Source organism: Mustela nigripes, chromosome 15 (genome assembly GCF_022355385.1).
Source record: "Mustela nigripes isolate SB6536 chromosome 15, MUSNIG.SB6536, whole genome shotgun sequence".
NCBI classification, from domain to species: domain Eukaryota; kingdom Metazoa; phylum Chordata; class Mammalia; order Carnivora; family Mustelidae; genus Mustela; species Mustela nigripes.
In genome coordinates, this window is record NC_081571.1 from 38,870,129 (window position 1) to 38,891,248 (window position 21,120).

Consider the following 21,120-nt stretch of genomic DNA (forward strand, 5'->3'; position numbering starts at 1 on the left):
TGGATAACTAATCTAATAGCAAATGAGTTCTTTGACTCCCTCATCTCCAGGGACCAATCCTTTCTTTTTAACGGTCCATTACCCATTCTTACATCCATAACTGAACTTTGCCACCACCCACAACTGTTTTATTAATAATAACTTAAAATCATATAAACTGTTCTGACTCCTGCCCTTCTTATAGTCTCTCTCTCTCACTAGTTCTGTCACATGTCCCTGGAAATCTACAAAGCCCTGGCCCCACGGTCTTCATTCCTTGTTTGTCTGCTAATACTCTATGGTTCATTGCTTTGACCATGGCTCAATTGCCAATATCTTACTTCTTCCATTGAGATCCTTTTTCAGACTCCTGGCAAAACATAAATGGACCCCAGATTCCATCTTCTTGAAACTGTATATCCGCTGCTGAGTAATCCTGCTGAAAAATAATACTGCAGAATCGGGACCAGTACATAATCACAGTTGCCAACCTCAACTGAATTCTTAATGCTATCCAACAGTCCTCCAATGTTTCACCAGGAGGCTCTCACTCCCACTCCTGATAGGGGTTGTTGCAATGCTTCCACACTTTCTTCACACTTCTCAACCAACCACTGTCCTTCCTCGGTAGAGGATTTCCTCTATTTCATATATAGAAAAGAAACCCTTTGATGGAAATACCCTTAACTTCTTAACCTCAAATCTGTGAGCATATCTATACCTGGACCTAGCCTTTCCTCCTTCCCACCCATCACAATAGCAAAACAGGTTGCTTTCCAACACAACTTGCTTTAACTGCACTGTTATCTTACCCTCTGTACAGTTCCTATATCCTTCAGGACCTTGTTCTATCAAGTGTCCTTTGTAGTCTCCCTCGCCATCTCATTCCCCCAACTACATTCAAACAAACTCAAACACCTGCTTGGTCCTCTCTTGACTCCAAATCCCCTCGAGTTACCACCCTTCTTACATCTCAGTTTTGCTTCCCATATTCATTTATCAACCTTCTAACCCTTTCCTTTGAGTTGAAATCAATGGGACAACTGTCATTCTCTTTATTACATGATCTCTTGGTAACATTTGACATCGCAGACTAACTCTTCTCCTTTGAAATGATCTCTTCCCTAGCCTCCATGATGTCAGAATTTTTGTTCCCTACAACTTTCATGGTGACTCCTTCTCAGGCTTTTCTTGGCTCCTCTTTCTTCATCCATACGTAACAGCATTCCTCACACTCTCCATCAGCAGTTTATTAAACCCCACAGCTTTGTATATTAAGAACTCCCAAGTTTTTATCAACAGCACAAGCTCCACTCCTGTGTCCCAGCACCCGTGACCAACAATCCACATTTGCCAGACTAAAGGGTTTCTTGCCAGACTAAAGACAAAGGGCTCGCAGTGTTAACATTGGGAAAGTCTCAGGCAAACTACTGAATTACCCTCACCCCAACTGAATCCCTGAGACAAGATAAGTCAAGTGTTCTATAGATATCTCAAAGGTAACATCTACAAAATGGAATTCATTACCATTTCCCCGCAAATTCCACTTCCACCTGTATTTCTTATCTCAGTGAATGGTATCACCTATTCAAGCACAGGAAAATGTCAAAGGCAAATATGTATAAAAGATCTCAGTATCTCAAAGCACTGAGTTTCCAGTTACTTTTCTTTCCGGGGAAATATCCAACATGATTCCTATATAACCTATTAGTATTTACAAATCCTGCTGAATGAAAAACAGTAAAAACTAGTGTATCACTTTTCTGAAAAGTTACATGCTTACTGGGACGCTCCAAAAGTGCAAGATTTCTTTCTTCAGTGCCACATTCTTCCACCATTCAAGTTCTGGACACTAATTTTGGTCACCATTTAAAGTATTATAAAATTTCTTCTTTAAATACCTTGAAATATTCCCAATATGCAGTTACAGAATAATTATTTTTTCTTTCCAGTAAGTTGAAAGAAATATTTCTCCAGTAAGGAAACTCTGGAAAACAGCTATATTAACTTATGAATGCCTCAGCCTGAAGACAGTATACATTCTGCAGGTTGCCAGAAAATAAAATAGTTGCCCTTCACCGTACATTCCGTAGACTACGTTATCTTCACACAGTTCTTGTCTCTGGGTGGAACACTATCAAATATTGCCTTTAAATTTGCTTGGACAAGTGAAATACACAAGTGCACAGAGGAGAATAAACAAAACTTTTAGATTAAGAACATACAAAAGAAGTGCAAGACCCAAGACTCTTTAGACTGAAGGATATAAGGCAAAGAAATAACTTGATGGTGTTTGGCTTATATTTATATCTCTTCATCTTCATTCAGTACGAGACAGTAGATAGGCTGACATTTTAATGAAAAATTGAGATTAAATTACAGAAAGAATTATCTGGAAAAAAGTGATTGTTAACACAGGACACAAAGTGCCAAGGGAAATGGGGTTTTTTTTTTTTTTGTTTATCTCAAATTTAGGGATCTATTCTCCTCTGTTCCAAGGAGGTAAGATAGTGACTAGACATACAGCCAAGAGCATATAGGAACAATTCTCCACTTCTTAATATATTTATCTAAGCTTGTGCGTCCTATTTTCATCTTCTTGACAGCCATCTTGTGGCCACATATGTACGTATTAGTGTTTCTACCATAGGGTATGTGCACCAATAGGAGGAGAAGTTAAAATTACATTAGTTGATTTGCTATTTCATTAACAGCTGTCGTAAAAAGTCCAAAGAGAAAAGAGATTGGAACTAGCTAAAATGAGTGGTTTGTATTGTAAGTGAATCAAAATTATCTATGTCCCTTATTCCTGCGGATAACTGAGAGTCAGCTGTGCACACATCTGTGGGTGTTTATAAACATTTACCATCTGTGAGAAGCTTATGGGTTGTAAATGGTGGGCTAATTAGTTGAAATGCTAGTCATTCCTAATGACAGTTGTTACGGATAAAGGTTTTACCCAGGTTAAATTGATCTTGGAACCCTGTTGATCACTGGAGGATACTCTACCTTTTATTACAAGACTAAGGAGCTACACTATGCTATATATGTCACACATTAAAGATGCATTATAACTAGATTAGGCTGCTAGTTTATGCATGTTAATGAGCTCTGCTCTTAATGAACTGAAGCTCTGATTGACTATTTGTCATGGAAAATGGGAAGTTGTCAGTCTGTAAAAAGGTCAGCCAATTCTGTAATATATAACATTTTCATTTGTGTTCTACATATATACTGAACCATTCCGTTCAGAAAATTAGGAAAACATGGACAGCAAACTAGTTACTGATGTAAGAGATAATCCATTTATGAAAAGATCTGTCCCTTATACATACTCACATATGTATGCATTTCCCTAAATTCCCCCCAATTAGTAACTTTTTCTAAGACCATGTCTCTCTTTTACTGATCAAAAGTGTGGGGGAAAACATTCTAAACGGATTAACTTTCAAAAAAAATTGTCCTATAACTCGATGGAAAGCAAAACCAAACAAAAACCTATTGTATGGTGAGAGAGACTCTTAATTTCCTACCTTTATTTTCATAGAGGATAGTATTGTAAAATGAGTGGAGGGCCTAGACAAATTTCGACTGCTCAGGTATGTTTTTCTTTAAAAACTGACTTATAGAAGAATATAGATGGAATTTGCAGGCTAGAAAGAACCTTCTTTGATGGATAAGGAGACTTAAATTCTGGGAAGCTAACTGGTCTGCTTATTGTTACTTAGCTACCAGTGGCTCAGAGGCTGGAGTACTGGCCACCCAACCCCTAGGCTGGAGCACTCAACCTTATACAGAATCCCGTTTGCATTCTAAGAAAATAACAACACTGTCCATCGGATCCAGAACTTTGGCAAGGGAAAAAACTGCCCTATTTAAAATGTCACTTCTTTGCTTACTTCCTATCCCTCATCCCTGTTTTGTCTTATCCTCCTCAGAACTTACTGACTTCTAACACTATATATCTTAAATGTTGTCTGTCTTCTCCATCAGGACCCACAAGGACAGAGATATTTGCTTGTTTTGTTCCCTGCTACAGCCTCAGGGCCCTTGGAAAGTACCCATAACATGATACGTAATCAATAAACATTTGTTGAAAAAAACCTTTTCATAGGAAGAATTTCTTTTAACTATCACAGTACCAGTTCTGTTAATAAAGGAGGTACTCCAAGGCCAATTTTTATCATTGGTTTTCAGAAATGTAAAATCACAAGAACAAATCACATAGGAGCCTTGAGAATGTCTTTTGGAATGCTAGGTAAGGTGTGATCAATGCTTTTTAAAAAATCAGAAAATGTGAACTAAAACAATACCACATAGCACTGAAAAATAAATGTGAATGCAAATTTCAATAACGAGAATCCCAGAGTCTTGGAACTGATGGCCTGAGCTGATTTCAGCTGAAAGGAGTGGGACTGCCCCTCTTTCCTCTGAGGGGAGGATGAAATACGTTCTGTTTTACCTGACATGCGTCCCAAGCTTCCATCAGCTGCTCCCTGAAAGCCCCACCCCCAGTTTACCCTCACGAGGTAACCTGATTTGTTTTCAAATGTTCTTGGTTGGCATAGGTAAAAAAAAAAAAAGATGCTCAAACTGTTAACAAAGAAGAGTGTTTTCTTCCTCTAGGAAAGAAGTTAACATTTACATGCAGTTGGGTCACATACTCTATCCCAGACCTTTTCAGGTGAAGTTATGCCCCAGATAAAAGGGCTTTAAATTAGAGATATAAAATCAACATGTCCTAAAGCTCAGACAAGTACCACTGCCACTGTCACGAAAGCTTTTCCGTGTCCCCACACTTCGTCAGCTACAAAACCCTATTGGTACCACTTTACACTACCTTTCCAATCTGCCCTGTCTTCCCTTTCTCAGCACTTCCCAGTTCAGGTTATTGGCATTTAGCTCCTACAAAATTACAACGGTCTCCTAACTGGTCTCACTCTTTGTACTCGTGCCACATCCTCTAAGCCTTCTACATGCTTTCTTACCATCAGAGCCATCTCTCTAAAAGAAGACCGCATCATTGCTCTGCTCAATGCACAGGGCATGCTCTCCCGATTTCCCATTTAGCCTTGCCCCTTCCTACATCCCTACCGAGAGAGCATTTCAGGTCTGCTACATTATTTGATGCTGTCCAAATATGAATTTTCATGCCTCCGTGTCTTAATTTACACGGCCCAGTGGATTTCCAGACTTGGAAGCGCTGGCTCATTTTACTGTGTTCATTTGGTATCATCCTAATTCAAGATTCTGCATTTCAAAGGACCAATAGAAGTCTCAGCACTACTGCTCAGAAGCCGACCCACCTTTCCGGGCTCTACCCTAAGGTGGAGGCAGAAAGGTCTATTCACAGTATTGGAACTATCCACAGAGGAGAGAATGCACATCACATTCTTGGATGTACATAAATCGAAAAGATGCGCGCATCTGCTGGGAGAAGCTAGGAAGGGAGGAGGTTTCCTGCAGTGTAGGAACCCTGAACACCATTCCTCATTACAGGAGGAATCGGGACTCACAGGGTAGGATTTCACCTGGAGTCACAGGGAGTGGAATCCAAGAGCGGAAGCATCTTGCATCCAGCCTGTGGCACTGGGAAAGTGGCAGGTCCAAGGCCGCACTGCGCAGCACACACTCCTGAGAGGTGCCTGGGGGACACACCTAAGCGAAAGGTTCCAGCCCCCACAGATGAGTGCCATGGGAGGAGCACAGTGACTTCTAGGGGCACTGGCTGGGGAGAAAAAGAAGTGAGCAGAGAGAAAGTATAAATCCAAGGGAAGAATTCGGAGACCTCTCTTAGACTTGCCACTATCTGGGAGCAGAGGAGGTGTCTAAGAGAAGCGAAATCTCCTGGATTCCCACTCAAGAGCAGAAGAGACCTCACTCTTACTAAAAGAAGACACAAGAAATTACGTCAAGAGGCTGGTTTGGTCCAGACAGAACCCAATCAAGAAGAGTGCACGCCATAAGAAGTGCCCACAGGCTGGCTTTCAAGCTTGGCATCCGTTTTAGAGAGAAGGACAATGAGAAGAGAGCACGGAATGAAATTTCAGACAAGAATAACTGAATCCGACGCTGGCATTACTGAGCTGAAACACATAATCAGAGAGAAATGACTATGTTGTTTCCCATTAGGCAGGCAGGTGTTTCAGAGTCAGAAATGAAATTTCATTTATTACTTACATCTTTGCACATCTGAATTTGCACTCCTGACTATGAAATACCTGTTAACGACACTATAAGAACACATACAACAAACCGGACAGATGCCATATCTCGTCCTAGGATTTAGCCAAATATACCTCTAAGTGGTCATCTCAGAGAGAGTACGTACAGGTGAGTAGTACAAGTGAGGAACTTCCGCCCCACAGACGTGAATTCCATAAATATTTTAAAAGTGCTTATTAAACACCTGCTATGGAAAGATAAACAGCTCACTTTAAAAGGTTCTTTTTTAAAAATATGGCTAATTTTATATACAAGAGTTTTATTTTTGTAATATTAATTGAGAAATAATGTTGTGTTTGATTTTCCTGTTGAAAGAAGCAAATCTTTTATAGCCAAATTAGAACATTAACTGAAATATCACATAAAGTAACTATAGTAAGTGTTTAAATCACTTTCCTCTTTTCTCGTATTTTACAAAAGATGAACATCATCTAATTAATGAATTAAGCTAAAACTTTATTCCATAGAGGCCTCTGATGAGTTTCTAGGAGGGACACACCAAATTCTTAAGATGTTTTATTTCTGTTTTCGATAGTAACTGCACTCAAAAGGGAGCAGGGCTCCCTAGCAAAGCCGTAATACTCGGATGGAAATTTTTATATCTCTAAGGGTTCCTAACATTCTAACATTGCTAAGCACTGCTGGAGATATTTCTCCTTTCTTGCCTTTCCCAGTTTAGAGCTGATGAATGGCAACTCCGTTAGTATTCCGCTTCTATTATCTCCCAAGTGCGATGCTTTAGAAATAAGACAGTGCCAAACATAAAATGGGACTTTTCTCATGGGGGAGTGGAAAGATTTGAAAAACAGTACTCCTTCCCAAGCTTTCCCACACTATGAGTAAAGCAGTTCTGAACAGTTCTGAACAAAGCTCAGTATCATTTGAGCTCTCTTAAGTTTCCAAGTAGGGAAGGAACAGTTTTTAAACTCTCCATTATGCCTCCAAAGAGAACATTAAGACATTTTACATTCACTCTCAACAGATACCACGCAGATCTCAATGCTGTGTGTCTTACGAGTGTCAAAATGCAGGAATCGATCAGAACACAGTATAACCCAAATGCCATGTTTCCTCAGGCCATGAGAATCCCATGGATAATGTCCCTAAAAAGGTTGCAGTCTGTGGGGAAAGTGAGCAGCAATAGGGTTTTTTTGCAAGAATGAATGGTATTTCTAATTCCCGCAAATGATATTTTCCTCTACCAAAGCTAAAATCATAGTATAATCAACAGATGCACAGCAAAATGGTGGGATAATCTATTAAAATATTTAGATTTATTTATTTATTGGCTAACTTAATATTTATTTAATAAAAATTCTCCATGCGTTCAAGAAATAATACCAAGTGCCTCTACCAAAAAGCACTACATTTTTTTGAAAGATCAACATTGTTCCATAACAAACATTAAAGTAAATGAAGGCGAAGGAAAACAAAAAACAAAAACAAAACAAAAAGACCTCTTCTATTCACATAATACAATCTAATTAGCATCAAGACACTGGAAACAAGAGATCATAATTGCAATTCAGCACTAGCAGAGTCAATGCTTCTAAAATATACCTGAATTACAATAAAAAGACAGCCTTTCTCTTAATTTTTAGCTTCTGAATTAAGATAGTCCCTTTTGTTCGCCCATCTTCTTGACTTTATGACATTTGAGGGCTACTTTGCCATGAAAAAAAGGAATTGTCATATGTTTAGCATATTAAAACTACAGGCAAGTCAGAGCATCAAAGTCAGGATGACTTTGGAGAGAGACTATCCAGCTTCTACAGGCCTGAATCTTCACACAACACCTGAAAGTTCCTGATGGAGCCTCTAACTCAACAATAATTTGACCAAAAAAAAAAATATATATATATAATATATATATATATATTAAATATATATATTTTATATAAAATATATTTATATAAAATATATATATATATATATATATATATTTCGGATTCAGAAGAGTTATTGCGTGGGTAGAACGAAAAGTTTAAAAGTAAGCCTTCAAAGGATTGTGCTGTACTGAAATTACTGTCACTTTTAACCATTAATGATAATTACCAGTGGAAGTTCTAAGAGACAGTTCATTCTACCCAGGCAATGGTCTCCCAAGAATTGCTCATTTCAGAAACAGTCAGTCATCTGTTTTCTGTTATTACACTAGTCTGTCAAATTTTTCCTGCCTTGGGGCATCCAAGCTTGTGTTAAGACTGCCCTCAATGTTAACTCTGTTAATATTATGCTGCTTCTAATTTTCTTGAAGAACATTGGATATCTGAGGAAGAAAGCTATCCAGGAAACAATATTTTAAAATTCTATTACAAAATAATGTCTAATTTCATCTAAGCACTAATGCTTATTTATACCATTTTCAAGTAACACATAAATATTCAATTTCTCTGCTTAATTTTCCCCATCTGCCCTAGAGTTTATTTATCCATCATCAAAAGCCAAATACTACTGAGTTCCTTTTTTAAAATGGCAAGATAATCACTTTAGAGGTAGCAACCTTCATGACCAAGTTCACCAACACTGAATGGATTTCCTTCAACCTTAAGAATTTAATGTCAAAATGACCAAAAATAGGAAGAGAAAAGAGACAGCCTATTAATAAAGAAATAAAAAACCTGGCTTCCCCTACGACCTTTTGACACATTGATATTTTCATCTCAAAAGATATACAAACAATAGTACAGCAATACTGGGGACGATAAGCTGGGATAAAAGGATAAGAGCACAATAGTTGTGCTGGACTGGTGACTGGAACAATTGGCAGTCCAGATGCTTGCTAGCATTTCAAAAGTTCAACTGCACAACTTTTCATTTTAAATTAATAGAATCTAAAAATCACATGATTCTTTTACTGTGCTGAAAGATTTAGTTTTCCCTAACAATTAACATTATTTTTTAACTACAAGATACTCAATTTTTTTTTTTTTAAGATTTTATTTATTTGAGAGAGTATGAATGAGTACAAGTGGGGTGAGGGGCAGCGGGGGCAGACTCCCTGCTGAGCAGGGAGCCCAATGTGGGGCTCAATCCAGGGACTCCAGGATCATGACCTGAGACAAAGGCAGATGCTTAAATTGACCTAGCTACTCAGGTGTCCCAAGATCCTTATTTTCTAACACACACTGGTAATTTTGCAAATGCATACTTTTGGTTCCAGGGAGACAAGAGAAAAGTTGATGGAATAGGTTGTTTTTTTTTTTTTTTTTACATTCTGGCATAAAAGTCAGAGAATAGTCTCTATAGATTATCAATCAATATCAGGAGTTAGTAAACTTTTTCTGTAAAGCACAAGATAGCAAATATTTTAGAATTTGTGGGACCTACGGTTTGTATCCTAGTTGCTCAACTTTGCGCCTGTGGCACCAAGGCTGTCACAGATAATATGTGAAGGAACAAGTGAGGCTATCTTCCAATAAAACTTTATTTATAAAAACAGGAGCCGGCTAATTTGGCTCAAGGTTCTGTAGTTTGATCTATATTTTTCCTTTACACATAAATAACAACAAGCTAAGCTGAACACAAAACAGAAGAGATGTCATTTAACTGGTTATATTTTTACCAACTCTTTGACATTTTTATTATTTACTACGTGCACACCACATGCTAGGACCTATGAGATAAAGAATGATGAAGGCCAAGTTCTTGAAAAATGTACCACTGATTAACAGCATAATACTAAAGCAAATAAAATGAGTTTAGCCAAATATTCCATACATTAACCTATGTAGCAAGACTATAATGGTTTACAAAAAAGAGACTGTCATCAAGGATGAATATTCAGAGAAGACATTTTAGAGAACGCTGGATTTAAAACAAACACTATTTTGTTAGATTCAGTTAAGCATTAGAGGAAAGGTATTTACGGCAAAGAGGACACTAGAAATAAGCACAGAGAAGTAGGAACGAGTGTGCCTGAGGGAAAGAGTGAATAGTATAAGCAGTTCAACAGAGTCAGAGAGCAGTCACTGAGAAGTACATATCCACAAACTCTACAGTGAGATGTTTTAGAATCTGTTCCGCAGATTGTATGAAGGTCAAAAAGGTGTCTACAGTGTGAAAAAAACACCACATCCAGAATAACCTAGGGCAGCATCCTCTAATTAAACTCATTATTATTTCTGCTTCGATGGGGCCTCCTGTCAGTTCAGGCCAGGTCTGGCATCAAATGAGCTTGGACACTGAAGTTACTTAAAAACTTCTGGTTTTCGAGGCAAATTTGCATTTTTGGATTGCAAAGGGGTTGGAGACACAGAGTACATTTAACTGCCTCAAAACCTAAGCAATCCAGTTTCCTTTAGCTTTTTGTCTGATTGGTTGTTACTAGCTTTTTGACTGGTGCCAATAAGTAACAGGATTTAAGGGGTGGGGAGCATATATTTCACCTCTTCTGCAACTGTGATAAAATCTTTTTTTCTTTTTTTGAAGCACTGGACTGGACACTATGCAGGCGCCAATCAAGTTCAAAGGTCGCTCTCTCAGGAGGGCTGTGTCTATCAGGGTAACTGTTAGAAACAGACATTTACCTGATGTGTAGAGAGTATACCTTAAGCAGTAGAAGTGGGACAAGTTTCTCAAAAACCCAAGAGATCTGTGGTTATGTCTGAAAGTAAGACAATACTCACAGTCTACCTCTGAAATTAAAAATAATTTCAAATACAAATACTAATTCTACTGAGAACTCGCAATGCGACACGCGGGAGCTCATCACGACAACAGTTCACTAGTTTGGAAAGTATATACCCTCTCAGTAAGGGTTGGGAGGGACAGTTACCTAAGGAGTAGTCACTGTCACACACACAAAAGATGCACTGTGATTGCAGCCTATGTTGTCAAAGTTAAAATGTTCTCCACATGGTACTAAGATTAAAACAATGGATAGGTAGGATTTCTGCCCTTGAATATGAGCAGGGTGAATCTGTCACAAGTTAAGTGACATTGATACAAAGTTTTCTTTGGTAAAATTCTTAGAAGTAACCCATGCGACACCATAAAGACTGAAATTATTTTGCCCTCCAACAAGTTTACAATTGACATTTAATCTTGCATTACAAAACAAATTTAAACAATGACAACAACAAATTGGAGTCATTTTCTAGTTGGCATGTAGCTAATATGAGAGAATACTCAGAAGGGTGATGAAAACCATTTTCAGAATGTTTCTTAAATACTGTAAGTAAGTCAATTAGTATGAGGATGTACCATGAGGATGTTTCAAAAAGAGTAACACAACTCAAGAAAGTTACCAAAAAAAAAAAAAAAAAAAAATCAAAATTTCAAGATATGTTGTGCTAAAGAAGTCTGAGAGCCTCTTCTCCTTATTGTTCTTTTCAGAGGGTTTTTGTAAAGAGACAGAGGATGGTGAATGGGCCTTGCACAGCTATACAGAGAAGACGTGTATTAATGCAAAGGTTAGACTCTGAAGTAGTTTTCCCCATTGAAACTGTTATTCCAGTGAAAGAGATTCCTGCACACAAATGAAAACTGAGTAACTATTAGCAACACTCTTGGAAAAATTTCCCACTGGAGACTCCTTGATACTATTCATAGAGCATAAGTCTCCTAATACCATTGGCAAATAAATTGTTAAATGGTAGAGCTGGTGGCAGGGGCAAGGGTGTCTAAGGGTATTTGTTCTTGAATAAAGCACACCAAGGTATTTGTGCCCCTTCCATAAATGACTACACAACAGAATTTGCTGGTTCTTTCTCTTCTAACTTGGGTCACGTAATGACAGTAATACAGACGTTTCCACACCACCGCTTCAGAACTGTTGAGCTTTGGCTACTCAGTTGGGCCCTGAGCTATTCAGACCATTGAAAAACCATTTTCTGTGGATAAAGTCGTGGAATATATGCAATGGAATACATGCAGCCATCAAAACCCCCGAAATCTTGCCATTTGCAACAACATGGATGGAACTAGAGGGTATTATGCTGAGCAAAATAAGTCCATCAGAGAAAGATAATTATCATATGATCTCACTAATATGAGGAATTTGAGAAACAAGACAGAAGATCATAGGGGAAGGGAGGGAAAAATAAAACAAGATGAAATAAAAGAGGGAGACAAAACATAAGAGAGTCAATCTCAGGAAACAAACTGAGGGTTGCTGGGCGGAGGGGGGTTGGGGGAAGGGGGGTGGGGTGATGGACATTAGGGAGTGTATGTGCTATGGTGAGAGCTGTGACTTGTGTAAGTCTGATGAATCACAGACCTGTACCCCTGAAACAAATACATTATATGTTAATTAAAAAACATAAACAAAACAAAACAAAAACATTTTCTAGAGCAGAAGAATGGTGCTGATGGTGTCTTCAGGGTTCTGGGCACTGGGATAAACCAATGCTTGAACAATCAGAAGAATTAATTTTTTTTTAAAGATTTTATTTATTTATTTGACAGAGAGAGATCGCAAGTAGGCAGAGAGGCAGGCAGAGAGGAGGAGGAAGCAGGCTCTCTGCTGAGCAGGGAGCCCGATGCGGGACTCGATCCCAGGGCCCTGAGATCATGACCTGAGCCGAAGGCAGCGGCTTAACCCACTGAGCCACCCACATGCCCATCAATCAGAAGAAATAAAGTGAAATCTGAACCAGACTAGAAAAGCCTTACTAATTTGACAATCCTCCTCAAACCTTCCAACACAAAGGAAGAGGGTATCTATAGTTTAAAACCATTGACTATGATGCCAAAGACAGTTGTCCCTCACACTCAAGGTTTCCAGAGAAGATAATTCTCAACCTCCATATATAGGTATAGAGTCTAGTGCTAGTTATTAATCACTAAATTTTATTTTGGTCCCTTTTGTTCTGCACTATGGTTAGATCATCAGTGGTAAAGGCATAATAGCACAACAGTTGAAAAATATGCCCTCTGGTCAGAAAACTTGGCTTCAGTGCTTGCTAAATCTGTGACCACATACAAAGACATTAAGCAATGTTGATAAAAATAGTTTCATAAGTTTGCTGTAAGCATTACACACAATAATGGACATACAGAACCTGGTAAATAACATGTGATCAATAAGTGGTGGCAGAAGTGGGTGTTGCTACTATTACTGTCCAATAAAAGATAAAGGTAAGAAAAGAATATATCAGAGTGAGTACAGTCTTATTTGTTCTAGTCTTCTAAATAGAGAAAATGATTAAAACCATTGGCCTATTTCTATGGATCAATTTCCAAAAATGCTAGAAAGCTGAAAGCACCATTGAACAAAACTAGAATATACACCATTATGGAAAATAATCTAAGTTTTATGATATCTGCAGAGGACAGGGTAATTGTCAAAGCCTTTATGAAAGCAAATACACACATTAATTGCCTATCTGTTGAGATTGGCAGAGACATTCCCAAGTAGTATTTATGTAATATGCATTTCCTCTAAAATGGAGGCCTAATTGCTTAGTTATTCTAAATTGCAGAATGGAAAACAAAGGAGCTGTTTTGGCCATGTGGGTAAACAACAGATTTCTAAAAGCTAATTATCTCTTTATTTAATAGACTGAAGTTGTACCAAATGAGACATTTAAGTCTAATAAATAATAAACAAATTGTAACCTAAAGACTGAAATATAGGAGCTGCTCATATAGTTTTTATTGCTCCATTAAATAAGCTCTTATTTACTTCCCCCACAAAACATAATTATACAACACTGGGTCCATTTCAAGGCCATTCTGATGTGCTATTTAAAAATTATGTGAATCAACTTACATACTCAGGAAGTCTTAAAGCATAATATTTGAATTCTATTATCAAATGCCCTCTTTGTTTCCATGATTAAGAAACAGAAATGCAGTCTCGAAAAACTTGCACATAATCACATAAAATTGCTATTACTATTTGTCTTACTAGAAATGATTACACATAAGGATAGCTGTGCACTTCAAACAAATAAATGCTAGTGTCTATACGTACTAGTTTCTCTGTCACATGTTTAATACTTTGGGTATCTTCTCAATTAAAATAACTCAAATGTAAATACCAACCTCTGAACATGTATTCAAAATTCACATACCGATTAAAAAAAAAGACATCACGAAAATGTAGTTAATATCTTTGCTTGTTTAATGTAATAACAAATCATTCAACAGAAATAACCAAAACTGGATGTGTGAATACTTAAGAAACCTCCAGGCTCATCATTTTTAATGAAAACAAAAATGAGAAAAATGACCTCTTAAAGCTATAATATGACAATACGAGATTTTGTGCTTTCTTAGTTTTGCTGTTCAAAAGGATTTTCAATGCTTCGTTTTTCTTCTTAGGGAAATTTAGCCCACTAGTCTATTTTTATTTTCATTCTATTAACAAAAGTCACATCCTGAAATGATAGCAATAATAAATAGTAGACTCGAAAATCATTACCTGCTCTTTCGCCAAGGGCAAGTAATGATTTATGGTGGATAAGAAAGAGCAGGGATTTAATTTACTCGACTACCTCAGGTGGTGATACAAGAATTTGTACATCTGTGAAAAAACACAGTTCTTATTTGCATGGTGAAAATACTCAAGTCATGAAAATATATGGAAGGAAGCTCCCTGTGGGTTTATGTGAACATTTTTCTCTCTCTCTATCATTCAGGGCTGCGTGCCCTACATACAAAAATAAGATAAAACAAAAAGTTCCTGGTATAGAGAGGTGACAAAGCACTAATGTAAATTCAACGGTTCGCTCTTCTACATTTTTTTTTTGAAGATTAGGAAAGCTAGGCTGACAACTTCCACAAAGATTGAAGCAGTACGACATTCTGTACTAAAATAGAACATCCACAAGGAAAAATAAGACAGAGGTTTAGCTCACAGTATTAAAAAATAAACCTTATTAGCGTAAGATAGGAACATGAACCTGGTTATTTTTCCTATCAATTTCTAAGGAGTTTTAGAACCAATATTTTAAATTAGTATGTATTCTTAAATAAATTAGTAGTACTTTTAGTTCTTGAAGACCAAATTTTGTCACCACCATCCTCCACGCCAGCATCTCTGTCTTGTGGTCCCACCTTGTTTTAGTTCAGATAACTGTTTACAATCTGAAATTATCTTTTACATATGGTTTTCTGGTTGACCCATTAGAATTACAAACTTCATTCCATCAGGGACTGTATTTATTCTTATCTATCAGTGTAATCACAGCATTTAAATACAAAAACTCTTTCTTGTTAAATAAAACAAAAGTGACCTATTAAATTTCTTCTCTATACTAATGAAGTGGAAAACCATAGCACTTATACTTTCCATAGTGATATAATATTTTAACTAAAGATAGTATTTGTCAAGTATAGGAAATGCATGAAATCCAGTGTATCTGTTAAGAGTATCAAAACCTGATATTTTGCATAAGAATATTTTCATAATTAAGCATTAATTAGACATACTACTTTATTGACTTCTATTTCATAAAGCCTCCAAAGGTTATGAAAATCATGATTTGACAAAAAGCATATTCTGTATTTAACATGGAAAGGAAAAGATGATTGCATATGTGTACTATTTTTATATGTAAAAAAGTTATCAATAAATAATAATACATTTAATACTTATATGACTAACTTAGCTATAGTAAGAGACTGACGACACTGTTCTTCTATATTAGCAATCTTATGTTCAAAGGAAAACTAAAAACTATTTGGGAAGTCATCATTTATTAGGGTTTTAGAAGAGATGTTTCCCTTTGGTGAGGATATTATATATTTAGGTGCTCTGAAATTTGGGATATATCCTTAGATTTTTAAAAATCCATAGGCTATAGAAGAAAAAAGAAATTCAAAGCTGATTTCCAAAAATTCCAAATGTTTTTAAAAGTAGCTTCCTACGTGATAGTTCTCTTTCCTATCAAATGAGTTTCTGAGTAAATCTATTAAAATATTCACACATAATATAGAATATCTAAAGATATATTGTGTTAAAGTATTTATTTAATATCATCTATATAAATTAATGTTACCCAGACTATCTTTTGAAGAACACTCTCCTGCAAAATGTCAAAATATCGGGCATATAGCGACCTTAGGATATTAAGGTTTTGGGGGGAACGTCTATCAAGTGAGAACCCTACACTTATTTGAGACCCAGATCATGCTTGGGAAGATATAGTATAAAAGTTTTATAAGATAATTCAATAGGTCAAATAAGACAAGCTCGAGGATTCACAAAAGATGCAGAGAAACCATTATTTAAAAAATTCATACTGAGTTTAACGATGAAGAATAGGAAAGTACAGTCCTCTTGGGAACACAAACTGTCACACCCTCTGTAGAAAACAGTATGAGCATCCACAAAAAGTTAAAAATAGAACTACCTTATGATCTGATCAGTAATTGCACTGTTTGGTAATTATTCAAAAAATACAAAAGCACTAATTCAAAGGGATACATACACCCCTGTGTTTATTGCTGCATATTTCCATAGCTAAACTATGGAAGTTTCCCAAGGGTCTATCGATTGATGAAGGGATAAACAAGAGGGGATATATATATATATATATATATATACATATATATATATGTATATATATATATATATATATATATATAATGGAATATTACTCAGCCATAAAATCTTGCCATAGGCAATGACACGGATGGAGCTAGACAGGGTAATGCTAAGTTAAATTCGTCAGAGAAAGAGAATATCTAATGATTTCACTTACATGTGAATTTAAGAAATAACAACAAAAGTGAGCAAAGAGACAGAGAGCGAGAGGCAAAACAAGAGACAGACTCCTAACTATAGAAAACAAACTGATGGGCTGCCAGAGAGGAGGGGGGTGAGGGCATGGGTGATGGGGATTAAGGAGTGCACGTTTTGTGATGAGCGGTGGGTGTTGCATAGAACTGTTGAATCACTATATTGTATACCTGAAACTAATATTACACTGTATGTTAACTATATTGGAGGAAAAGAGAACTAATGTTCTCAACACAAAATTACCTATGTGAAACCAATACAAATACCAATTATTAACCATAACTGGTGGGTAAGTATTGGAACAGTTTTGGTAAATTTCAGAAATGGACCCTAGTATATGAATGATTAAGAATTACCATTAAGTGGAGTGAATAGTATTATGAATAACTGAAGCTAGAAAAAAAACTGAAATGATACAAAGCTGCTGTAAAGATAACTTTCTAAATTTAAAGATGAAAAAATCACAAAAGCAAAAATTATAAAACATTTTTATATATAAGGATATAAAAATAGATAGTCAAAGTGAGAAAATATATTTAAAAGGTAAATATTGATGCTCAATGAGCTAATGTGTATAAATCAATAAGAAAAAGACTAAGAACACAATTCACAAAGAATGAAATACAAATGGACTAATAAATACTTAAAAAAAATGCCCAACTTCATTAGTACTCACAGAAAGGTAAACTAAGATAAAAAAAAAAAAAAACGTTCTATTTTATTAAATTAACAAAAAGCTTTAAAAATGAGAATATTCAACCAAAGCATGTTCATAAACTAATACGAAAAGTTGGTGAAATTAGAATAATGCCTTTGGAAATCAGTTTGGCAACATGCATCAAAAAGTCTTAAACTATCCTTTTCTAATCCATATCCTAAGAATCACAAATATTTGTCAACCATTTATGCATAAATGTATCACATTGAAAAGATGGCAATAGCTGTGTTCTGTGACCTCATTATGACTAATGAAAATTATATTCAATATGATATATCCAGTGAATGCAATGACACAGGTATTGCAAATTACAAATTAAGAATCACAAAAGTAACAGGAAACATTCAGAAAGTTCAGTGAGATGCTAAACAGCATATTCACTACTATCATACAGCTATTATTGAAAGGTAGAAAATTTTAAAACTGAAAGAAGGATGTGCCAAAATAGTAAAAGGGAGTTTTTGGATAGGAGGATTATGGGTAATGGTCTTTTGATCAACTACTTTTAGGTGTTTCCTGTAACACAACAGTATTATTTTTAAATGGGAAAAACAGAATGAACTTGGTTATTCTTAAAAATAAAATGCCTTCAAGAGAAGGAAAATGTAAATGAAAATATTATTGAGATGACATTGGATTTAATATTTCATTAAAAATTTTTGTTTCCTATCAGGTCTTAATTTTCCAGGTTGATAGAACAGAGAATTGCAGAGAGGCTCTATATGACAGACCAGAGGGTCTGGGCAAATCGCACAAAAAATACAGCCCTTGTTCTTGCTGTCAGCTCAACCAGATGACACTTTGGCCAATACTAAATGAATCAGTGTTCAAATATAAGAATGTCTGATAAATTAGGCAGTAGTCAATTATCTTAAAATGATTCCAGAAACATTAAATCAATGTTAAACCCTTCTGTTCTCCATTTTAGTTAATACTTTAAGATATTTTTGAGAACACTTCATGAATTTCAAGTGTACTCTTTTTTTTTTTTTTTTTCAAGTGTACTCTTTTAAACAAGAAACTGTGCTTAGATGATTTTTTTTTTCCCTCCTGGAAGAAACATGTGTGATACATTAAGGTACTCAGTTTGCTTTATTAGAGATAAAATATGTCTGTAAAAGTAAAATTAAAAAAGGCAAAAAAGGCATCTCTGTCTACCCCTGGGGAAACTTTAGGTGAATTTGCAGCCCTGAGTTGTAAACTATGGTAATTTAGCAGTGAAGATGATGGATTTTAATTAAAACCTTCTGCAATCCTTAGTGGCTTAGAGGTGGAAGAGGCAGAATTTTGAGGGAATGAAATGTAACTATAATTCGCTTAATTCTTTTGCTTCTAAGTTAGTGGTATCTTCTAGTTTTGAAATATATATATACACACCTTTGTAAAACTGTAATTTTTATATTTTTTTCCAAGAGCTTTTCATTAAATTTCAAAATATATAGAAGTAGAGAAAACAGTATAGTGAACACACCCTTCCCTTCAAGCACCCACCACACAAGCTCAGCAATTCTTATTTATAGCTAATCTTGTTTCATCTGCACACCCGCCTATTTCCCTAGTCATGCTAGACTATTTTCATTGAAATCTCAGACATAATTTTGTTTGTAAAATTTCAGGATAAGTCTCTAAAAGATACTTTATAACATATTCACGACAACAATGTCATGTCTACAGAAAAAAAAAAAAAGTATTCAAATTTTTCAGACTGCCTTTGTCCATACTCGTTCAGATTAGAATATATGTAGGTTCCATTTATTGCAATTGGTTGGTAAGTCTCTTAAGACTCTTTTAATCAATACATTTCCCTCCATCACTTTTTCCCTCCCTTAGAGTATTTTGTTGAAAAAAACAAGTTACTTGTCCAGTAGAATTTCCCAGTTTTCTGTAAGTTGTTCTATAACAATTCTATAACAGTGTGAAAATACTGGGACTACAAGAATAGACCAGGGGACCAGTGTCATCTACAACCAACGACCAGTTAGAATAAAAGCACTACTTGTGAGTAAACTAAAGGGGGAAATGTTCTACAGTTTAACTGTACATATAGGTGATCCCACCTTCTTTTTTCACAGTAGTTTATTAAATTGCTAATAATCGGTACAAATAGCAAATCTGATAGTACTCACCAGTCTTCATTTCTAATAAGCGCTTTTTCTTTTGTTGGCGTTCAAGTCTTTCTTTCTCTGCCAATTCTTTGGCTATTTGAGCACGTTTTTCCCTTTCCTCTGCCTCTCTTTTTTTGATGTTCTCCTTTCTTGCTTGCTGTTACAAATAAATTTTGGAAAATGATCAATTTTTCAAATCAGCGATTCCACAAAAATTATTAATCTGTAGAACTGTGATTAAATATCTTTTAGATAATGGCTATGTCTAATATTAGTAACACGGTCTTTTAAAAGATTAGCACAGGAACCCTTGTTAAATACGGATCTATAAATACAACGTATGTTTGAAGCACCTGCATCTTAGTGGAATCAACTAAGAGAAGGGAGACAGAAACTAAAAATAAAAATCATTTAATTTACAAATCAAAACTGCTTCCTTATATATATTTCCAAAAGAGGGTCTAGCAAATGTATTAGAGCCTTCCATACATCTTCTTCAGGTAAACTACCAAGTACCAGAAAAGTACTCAAAGAAATGGCAGAAAAGAGTTGAAATTTTGCAATGACTGTTTCATGTTATAGTCCATCACTTAACAATTTCTCTCACATGAAGACAAGTGTCATAGGAGGACTAGAGGAATATTTGGCATTTCAAAGCTAGACCACTAACTTCTTCTCAAAACCAATAACATGGGAACTATAGGATCCTGAATAGATATGTGGTTTAATTTCTTATTTTCTAAGTTTTGTACAGATCAAGAAACCCCTCTCACCTGGCATTAGTATGAATTAACAGGTAGACAAAGACTTTTCTATGTGCCAACAAACAGGATAGCAAATATTATAGTCTCTGATAAAGACTGTGTTCTCAGTACCAAGGGATTCAAACGGACTATCTAACTGTTCATTTATCACTAATAGTATTAAATAGAAAACTATATAACTAAACTTTAACAAGTAGGTGGCTTATGTTATTTTGGGGGAGAACTTTCATTTCTCTACTGTCATAATCTTTGTTTGTGTTAACCCTAGAGAAAGTGCATGGTCTTCATTAGAAATCAAATAGCAAAATTTAATAATGTTGACGAAAATGATGAAAAGTACATGGGGAAAAAAAGCCTAGAGTACAGGCCATTCGAATTCATCCTTCCATCCCTTCATGCAATAAATACCAAGACACTCAGTAGTAAGTGGTATTCTGAAAAGCACTCGACATGTATGTGTCATATTTGTATATGACAAATATATGCATGGATGTATCTATAGGTCTAAAGCAAGTTTTTATTCTGTGTGATAGGGTGGACCAAGAAGCAAAGATAGATAATAAATAAAAAGAGTTTGAGAAATATTCTACCATGAAAAATAAAGTTGATGTGATAGAATGCTTGGGAAGTTACATTATA

The 21,120-nt window shown here is 35.8% G+C and overlaps 1 protein-coding gene across 1 annotated transcript in view; it reads right to left on the reverse strand.

Moving 5' to 3' along the window:
• DIAPH3 (diaphanous related formin 3) overlaps positions 1–21,120 on the reverse strand; it is a 498,555-nt gene that overhangs the window by 140,234 nt on the left and 337,201 nt on the right. Inside the window, exon 25 of the mRNA XM_059377539.1 lies at positions 19,739–19,874. Coding sequence (XP_059233522.1) covers positions 19,739–19,874 — 136 coding nt within the window. The remainder of the gene's footprint in view (positions 1–19,738; positions 19,875–21,120) is intronic.